This window comes from Phalacrocorax aristotelis, chromosome W (assembly GCF_949628215.1).
Source record: "Phalacrocorax aristotelis chromosome W, bGulAri2.1, whole genome shotgun sequence".
Taxonomy (NCBI): Eukaryota; Metazoa; Chordata; class Aves; order Suliformes; family Phalacrocoracidae; genus Phalacrocorax; species Phalacrocorax aristotelis.
This window is the reverse complement of record NC_134310.1, coordinates 3,985,907-3,994,584: the sequence shown is the minus strand read 5'-3', so window position 1 is coordinate 3,994,584 and position 8,678 is coordinate 3,985,907. Positions and strand designations below refer to the sequence as shown.

Genomic DNA, 8,678 nt, shown 5'->3' with positions numbered 1-8,678 from the left:
TCATCAGGACCAGCACACTGGGTGGGTTTGATGTTCCCACGGCTTATTATGGCACAGGACCTGTTCAACTTTGCCACAGCCTGGATGAGGAAACAGCACATAAGGGAGCCGCTACTGCACTATCCACCATCCCCTGCTGAGGGCTGCAGGCAGCTGGGGCCACTGACAGGTTCCCTCTTGCACACTGTCCTGGTTTCAGCTGGGGTAGAGTTAAATTTCTTCGTAGTAGCTAGTATGAGACTATGTTTTGGATTTGTGCTGGAAACAGTGGTGATAATGTGGAGATGTTCTAGTTGTTGCTAAGTAGCACTTACACTGGTCAAGGACTTTTTCAGCTCCCCATGCTCTGCCGGGTGCACAAGAAGCTGGGAGGGGACATAGCCAGGACAGCTGACCCAAACTGACCAATGGGATATTCCATACCATATGACGTCATGCTCAGTACATATAAAGCTGGGGGAGGAAGAAGGAAGGGGGGGACGTTTGGAGTAATGGCGTCTGTCTTCCCAAGTAACCGTTACGCGTGATGGAGCCCTGCTTTCCTGGAGATGGCTGAACACCTGCCTGCCCATGGGAAGGAGTGAATGAATTCCTTGTTTTGCTTTGCTTCTGCACGCAGCTTTTGCTTTACCTATTAAACTGTCTTTATCTCAACCCGTGAGTTGCCTCACTTTTACTCTTCCGATTCTCTCCCCCATCCCACTGGGTGGGGGGAGTGAGCAAGCGGCTGCGTGGTGCTTGGTTGCTGACTGGGGCTAAACCTCAACAGTCCTTTTTGGTGCACAACGTGGGGCCCGAAAGGTTTGACAGAACGACAGATTTGATTGGAATGCGCTAGCTGGAATTTATAGCGGTTATTGCTGTTTAGCTATTAATCGGCAGGCTTCTGTGCTTGCTATGGGGCTTGCCTGACTTACTGTATATACATACACTGTATGCCTTCAAATCAAGTGCTCATTAGTGGCACTTTTTGCTTTCCCTGCTCACTGTACTGCTGTACTGCTTATCACCTTACCCTGCTGGGCCTGGGAACATTCTGATAACAGCCATGGCGATGCACCTGGGCTGGCAGATGGCCAGGGCCCTGCTGCTGTTTCTGTGCTGCTGCACTAGACAGGCTGGAACTCCAGAGTGAACTTGAGTCACAAGGACTGTGACCTGTGGATGAGTCCATGTGGGAGCAGGACACCCCAAAGCATCTGTGGCTGTGTATAAGCCCATGCCAGAGCAGGTATATCTCGAAGCATCTGTGACCTTGGTTATGTCTGTGCCACAGCAGGTATGCCTCTGATGGAATTGCGGCCCAAGGATAAATCCATCTTGGAGAAGGTACTCCTCAAAGTGTCTGTGGCTGTAGATAAGTCCATGCTGCAGCAGGTACACCTTGAAGCATCAGTGGCTGTGCATGAGGTCATGCCAGAGCACCTCAAAGTGCGTGGCCATGGATAAGCCCACAACAGAGCAGGCTTACTTCTGGAGGGACTGCAGTCATGGGCAAGGCCATGTTGGAGCAGGTATAGCTCTGAAAGCATTGAGGCCCATGCAGAAGGCCACACTGGAACAGGCGCAGCTCAAAGTGACTGTGGCTCTGGATAAGTCTATGATGCAGCAGGTGTGCCCCTGGAGAGACTGTGGCTCCTGGGAACGGCTCCACTTGGAGCAGGTACAACCCTAAAGGACTGCAGTCTGTGGATAAGTCCAAGCCAGAGCTGGGAGCAAGGGGAGGCATTCATTGCAACGTTAAAACCTATAACCTGGCCCAAAGGGGCCAGGGGTGGAGATTGTGATGGTTCTACCTTTAAATTGTTGTAACCTGTGATTTGAGTTGCATGTTATAGGAATTACTACAGCAGGAACCACCTGAACCAATGGAGGACAAGCCTTTCAAGAAGCAGGGCAAGTGCAGCAGTGACCCGACCTGAGCTGGCTTTGGTGCCCAGTAACTCCACGCAACACACCACCTCTCCTGTCCTGAGTGACCACAAGAACAGATGGAGACCAAAGCCATGGACTAAATGATATCTGTGTATTTTATCAAAGGATGGGAAGGTAGGGTGGACGTTAATGAGGTTGTACTGGATAGTGTGGGACCTGAGCATGATGTAAATGGTATGGAATAAGGGGTGGATACTGTCCTGGTTTCAGCTGGGGTAGAGTTAAATTTCTTCGTAGTATCTAGTACGGGACTATGTTTTGGATTTGTGCTGGAAACAGTGGTGATAATGTGGAGATGTTCTAGTTGTTGCTAAGTAGCGCTTATACTAGTCAAGGACTTTTTCAGCTCCCTGTGCTCTGCCAGGTGCACAAGAAGCTGGGAGGGGACACAGCCGGGACATCTGACCCAAACTAACCAACGGGATATTCCATACCATATGATGTCATGCTCAGTATATAAAGCTGGGGGAAGAAGAAGGAAGGGGGGGACGTTTGGAGTGATGGTGTTTGTCTTCCCAAGTAACCATTCCGCGTGATGGAGCCCTGCTTTCCTGGAGATGGCTGAACACCTGCCTGCCGATGGGAAGTCGTGAATGAATTCCTTGTTTTGCTTTGCTTCCGCGCGCAGCTTTTGCTTTCCCTATTAAACTGTCTTTATCTCAACCCGTGAGTTGCCTCACTTTTACTCTTCCAATTCTCTCCCCCATTTCCACTGGGTGGGGGGAGTGAGCGAGCAGCTGCGTGGTGCTTGGTTGCTGACTGGGGCTAAACCACAACACTGTTCCAACCTCCCGGCCTTGCCATGCTGTGGGCTCCTCCACCAGTCTCCTTCCACACCTCCTCTCTCACGAGCTGCCTGAGTCCAGCTTAGCGAAGTGCTTCCCACCTCCCTCATTGCCCCCATGTCAGCTTAGATTTCACTAGTCCCACCATGGTCATAGGGATCTTTCCCCTGTGGTGGCAGGGCCTTTCCCTCATGTTCCCAAGCCTCCCCAGTGCTCCTCTATCTCTCCTCTGTCTTAAGGCTCCTCACTGTACCCCCATTTCTTCCCATGGCTTCAGGACTCCTTCATTTGCCTCCCATGATCTTGGGGATCTTTGCTGCACCCTCAAATCCCCCATGGCCTCAGGGCTCCCTTATTCACACGCATCCCCCATTGTCTCAGGGCTCTTCACTGCACCCCTTTTCCCCCCATGGTCTCAGGGTTCCCTCATTCACCTCCCCATGGTCTCAGGAATCATCATTGCACCCCCATTTCCTCCACAGTTTCAGGGCTTCCTCATTTGCTCCTCATGGTCTCAGGGCTCCCCAGCACTCCTCCATGGCCTTAGGGCTTCCCAGCGGTTTCTCATGCTGATGGCACCACTGCCTGTACCTTCCCCGGGCAAGGCCCAGCCCAAAGCCCTGGGCAGGTGATGGAGGCAGAAGAAAGGGCATGACGAGAGCTGTTGGTGCTGAGGGAACAGGCAAGGGACAGGCGGTAAATCCACAGGACTCCCCAAAGAAGACAGGTCAGGGACACTAATGGCACTGTCGTCCCCCAGCTCTGAAAAGATGCAAACAGCACATCCCACACCACTGCACCACTGACAGCCTCAGGGGAGCATGGTAGACAGGAGCTGGGCTCCACACTGGAGTCCTGGGTCACTGCAAGCTGTGCTGGCTGGGGCACATGGGGATACGTGCCCAGGTCCAGAGGGCTGGTGCAAGGTGGTATAAGTGTATGCATGAGTGCGAGAGAGGGAAATAAGGTCTGTTTTCCATGAGCCTTGCTTTAAAATATAGACACCCTTTCTCAGTGCTTTGCAATGCAGTTGAGGCAATGCATGCACAGGGGAGAGGGTCTCGGGGTACACCCCCAGCTTCTGTCCCTGTGATGGAGCAGAGTGGCAGCACAGTCACTCCTTGACCAGGAGAGGAAGGAGGGTCTTGGGTGTGCTACTCAGCTTTGGGGGCTGCTTGCAGATTTGCTGGTACTTTCTCCCACATTTTGAAGTCTATTTTCCCATTAGCTGATAGCCTGCGGTCTGCAGAATGGTTGTACCTAGGAGAGAGGGCACATCTCAGAGGGGCAGCGACAGCATCCCCACTGTGGACACCTCTTCCCACAGCAGCTGAGCGGATTTCTCTTCTGGCTCTCCCATCAGGTCATCTTCTCCACTGAGATGAAGAGGCACTTGCCCCCGTACAGCACCCATCATGAGCGGCAGCAATCTGGGGGCAGGGGCACAGCTCAGGCACTCGCCTGCCCGCAGACGCTCAGAGGGATCAGCCAGGATTGGCCCCCACATCTCCTCAGCAGCATCACTGCCCGTCTCCCCACTCTGCCACGGCCCTACCTGTATTCACACAGGCGCACTGTGCTCTCGCTGGCCCTGAGCTTCCCCCATGCCTCCTGCATCTCCTTCTCCAGCACAGCCAGCTCCTGCCTGGTGCGCCCAGCTCAGCGTTCCAGCTCCCCAGCTCCAGCTGGCTGCTGTTGCCCTCCCGCCACTCTCACTGCAGCTCCATTCTGGCCCACGCCAGCTCCAGCCATGTCTGCTCCAGGCTCTGCTCCTGCGCACTCACCTCCTGTGAGAGGTGGCCCCACTTGGCTTTGTGCTCGCAGGAGGCATCCCACAGACTGTGGGTGACCTGCCAGTCTGGGGACAGGCTGCGTCAGCTGGGGCGTGGGGATGGGACAGTCCAGGCAGGGGACACAGGACTGCCCCTGCTCGGAGGGCTGAGTGGGCATGGCCCTTGCAAGGGGGAGTGGGAGAGAAGTGTCTGGCTGTGGGCAGAGGCAGTCCCAGGGGCACCAGTGGGACAGGCAAGGAAGCCCCAACAGTGTCAAGGGGAGGGGAGGCAATGGAAAGGCAATGGGAGGCAATGGGGAGGAAATGGGGAGGCAGTGGGAAGTGGTGGGATGGGAAAAGGAAGGGAAAGAGAAGGGAAAGGAAAGGTGATGGGAAGGGAAAGGGAAGGCAGTGGGAGGCAAGGGGAAGGCAGTGCAAGCAGATGGAGGGCAGCTCAGGGCAGCCCTGCAAGAAGCAGCGCCGCCCCGGGGCCCCCATCCCCAGGCACCCTCTGGCCCCAACCAGCCCCAAACCCATTCCCGGTGTCCCCCTCCCCAGCTGCCCCCCACCCCATGGCCCCTGCCCTGACTCAAAGCAAGCTCCCAGGACTGTGGTGGCCACCAGCAGCAGCAGGCTGGCTGCCAGCAGCCCTGTGGGGATGCGCCACCACCGGGGCCAGCGCCCTGCAAGAGATGAGCAGCCACGGGCATCAATCACCCTGCATCCCTGCTGCCGCTGCCCAGTGCCCCCCAACCCATCCTCCCCATAGTGGTGGCCACAGCTGGGCTTTCACCTGGGCTGGTTGCCACGGGCACCGGCCTCAGCTGCATGTTTTTGTAGGGGCTCTCGTTTTATTTCTGAGGCCGCTCTCACTTTGGGGGTGGAATGAGTTCCATCCCAGGCAGCACATTCTGCATCCTCCTCCCCAGGGTGCAAGGAGCCCCTGGAGCCCATGCATAGTGGCCACAATGGGGCCATGCCCCACTGTGCCTCACCTTCCCCATCCCATCCCCTGCCAGGAGAGAGGGGCTTGGTCCTCCACATTTGCCAGGAAGGACACCCAGAGATGTCCATGCGGGAGCATCATGCTTCTGGGATGACCCAGGTGGGCTCTGTTGAACTTGTAACAGCCCCAGGACCAAACCCCTCCAAGCCAAGCCCTAGCAGGCCTTTTAGGCTCGTGCATCACCCAGCCTCAAAGCAAAGTGTGTTTGCTGCAATCTCCGCAGACTGGGTAGGCACCAGGAGACAAGCTGCTGCTCAGCCCAAGCTCTCTGCAGGACCGGGAAGGCAAAAGATCACCCCTCAGCTGCCTTCCCTGAGAAGCGTAAACCCCAGGCAACCACCATGATCAGAAAGCCCAGAGCTTTGGGGGACCTGCTCCAGCCTGCACAGGAGCTGCTCCATGCTGCCACCAGGCCATGGGAACACTTGGGTTGATGCTGGCTCCTGCCATTTCCTTCAGTGCCATGACAGTTGCTGTTTCCCACTGGGCAGTGATATGACCGAGTCAGTGAGCTGGAGGAGGCACATCCTCCATCCCACCACCCTCACTCCCCAAAGCCAGCCACAGTGTCTGAGTGCCAGTTTATTGGCAAAGTGCAGAGATCTGGGGGGGTGAAGAGCTCTGGGTGAGGAGGCGGCGGTGCCCAGGGATGCCCGTAAGCTCAGGTTGAGCAGGGCTGCAGGGTGGGACACAAAGTGGTGGGACAGCCAGGCTGGAGGTCCCCATGGTTACCAAGGCCCCACACAGGTGTAGGTGGTATTCCTCCAGAGGAAAGCAGGGGGCGAAGACCAGAGCCACTGCAGGGCTGCTGTGCTCTTCTTGAAGACCCAGCTGTGGGCTTCCCTGCAGAGGCAGCTAGACAGCCCCAAGACTGACAACCTGCTGCAGGCCAGGAAGGAGCTGGTGGAGCACTGGATTGGGAAGAGCCTGCAGGGAGAGAGTGGGCTGAGATGGGATGGGCCAGGCCTGGCCCATCAGCAACTCCTCCAGCCAGGGACTGGAGGCTGCACAGAGATGCTGTGGGGGCAAAGCTCACCCTCCCCATGGAGCATTGCCCCCTGCCACCCCCCTCCCGATTAGGACACATGCTCTGATTCCCTCCCCACCTTACCTATGTCTGCTTGGCATGCAGCCCCCCAGCCCCATCATGCACGCAGCACTCCCAGGCCCCTCCTGGCAGAGCTCAGCACCAGTTGCACCAAGCAAAGTCCCATGCTGGGAACCTGCTTTTGGGGGACCCCCCCAACCCCTCACCCAAGCAGGGTGGGGGCACTGGGGTCAGGCCCCTGCAATTTTCCTTTCCCTATAATGCCCCAGGTGCAGCCCTGGGGAATTGAGAGGTGGCCAAGACATGGAGCACGTCCCTGCCTTCTGGTGGGCTGCCTGCCCCCCCGTCACCTCCCCGAGCCCTGGTGTTGGACCCTCAGCAGCCCTGGCTGGGGACAAGCTGACAGCCTCACCCCTTCAGTGCAGTGCCATCCAGCCACTTCCAGTCAGACCTGAAGCCATCCCGCTTCAGCCCCACATGGAAGACCTCCATGTCGGCTATGCGCACCAGGAAAGCCTAGCGCAGGAGAGGACCCGCATGAGCTGTCCAGGGGGACACCCAGCCCCAGCCACGTGATTAGCAATGGGGGCTGCGCAGTTCGGGCACAACATTGCTGGCTCCCTGCCTGGAGGCTTGGCTGGGCTTTGGGCACATGAGCCAGAGCCAGGGAGCTGAGACGATGCTGGTGATGGCTGGGTGACTGCTGAGGGACCTTGAGGTGGTCACCAACACAGCCCGATGCCTGCAGAGGGTTGGACTGGCCAGGCTGGGTGCACTCACCAGGGTGGCATTGGCTCGGATGGTGACCAGCTGTGCCCCTCCGGAGCAGCAGTCCTCTCTGCTCTGCTCCCAGCTCTTTTTGGCAGAGGAAAAGTAGTAGTACTGCCCCGCATCCCGGAGCCAGCTGGCTAGGCAGAACTGGCACCACCCTGCACACCAGAAATGAAGCCTAGGAGAGCAGCTGGGACAGGGCAGCTGGCAGGAGCTGCCACCAGCCCCCAACCCAGAGGGAAGCAGTGACAAGAGACAGCCAGGGTGCTAACCAACCCAGCGTGCTCCTGCAGCTGCCCCATGGAGAGGACCCTCCATTTGCCCTTACTCTGGAGCCCATGTCCCACGCGGGAGACCCAGGGGAGATGGATTGGTTACATGAAGGCACTGGCACCTAGCAGGTGGGTTGGGGAGGGGAGCTCCAGGTTTGGGGGCGTGATACAAACATAATTTGCAAAATGCTGAGAATGCAGTCAATTTTTCAGCTTCACCAGAGGCTGGTTGAAAGAGAGCGCCCAATGCCATTTGGCATGTGGTTGCTCATGGCAGCTGTGAGCCTGGTGCTGGTGGCATGCCCAGGTAACACTGAGACACACTGGGGTCGTCTCTTCTGAAGGGGTCCCAGCAGTGCAGCCTGTTCAGCAGCACTGGGGCAGCTCTCCATGCTGTGAGCCAGGGGGCAGGCAGCAAGGGTGGAAGAAGACTTGGTGCGGGGGACACATTCTGGAGTAGGGACAGATCCTGCTTCTTGAAAGGAGCAGCCAGGCCCTCGCCAAGCCTCACCAAGGAGCCTGCCGGGCTCTCCTACCTTGTAGTGTCTGTCGCCTGTAGCTGGGGCTCTCCTCCATGCTCCAGGGACCATGGGTGCAGCTCACCTGTTGTCCTAAATCTACAGAAGACAAGCACAGGAGCGTCCCCACCAACCCTGGGCTCTTGTTCCCAGCAGCATCCAGTGCCCTCTCCCATGGGTCAGTGCTGCGGCTGAGGGCATCCCCCCTTTAGGTGACCTGCCAGCCAAGCCTGCCAAGGTCTTTTGCGGCTTTTGCTGTGCTTGGGAGTCCATCACATGACAGGCTTTTGGGGAAAGAAGAGAGACTTGAGAAAGAATTTGAAAAACTATGGATTGCAGCAGGAGTGAATAAGGGAAAAGTTCCACCTATCTGGGACCTGAGAACAGTAATGGTGATATCCGAGGAGCCCGGCGGTGAGGAACCAGTCTCGGAATGGGATATACTTGCTCCAAAAGTCTTCTGCAGAACATCTGTCAGGAGTCTGTGACATTCATCCCTGCATGTCCCCTCCCTGCATGCCCAGAGGGGACATACCAGCCATGGCCTGCATCCATGTGTGCCATGGGTCCAT

General features: G+C 57.1%; 1 protein-coding gene across 1 annotated transcript; it reads right to left on the bottom strand.

Moving 5' to 3' along the window:
* Positions 1–6,225: 6,225 nt before the first annotated feature.
* LOC142049664 (killer cell lectin-like receptor subfamily G member 1) lies at positions 6,226–8,678 on the bottom strand. The gene is made up of 5 exons (XM_075077598.1): positions 8,642–8,678; positions 8,125–8,205; positions 7,326–7,474; positions 6,958–7,061; positions 6,226–6,424 (listed from the first exon to the last, which is right to left on the bottom strand). The coding sequence occupies exons 1-5, from the start codon at positions 8,676–8,678 to the stop codon at positions 6,226–6,228; spliced, it is 570 nt and encodes a 189-aa protein (XP_074933699.1).

Coding starts and splice junctions, on each gene's coding strand:
- LOC142049664 (XM_075077598.1), bottom strand. CDS start 8,678: ATGGACCCATGGCACACATGGATGCAGGCCATGGCTG. Junction 8,206..8,641: donor ATGGATGCAGGCCATGGCTG/GTATGTCCCCTC, acceptor TGTCTTCTGTAG/ATTTAGGACAACAGGTGAGC. Junction 7,062..7,325: donor TCCGAGCCAATGCCACCCTG/GTGAGTGCACCC, acceptor CTCCTGCGCTAG/GCTTTCCTGGTGCGCATAGC.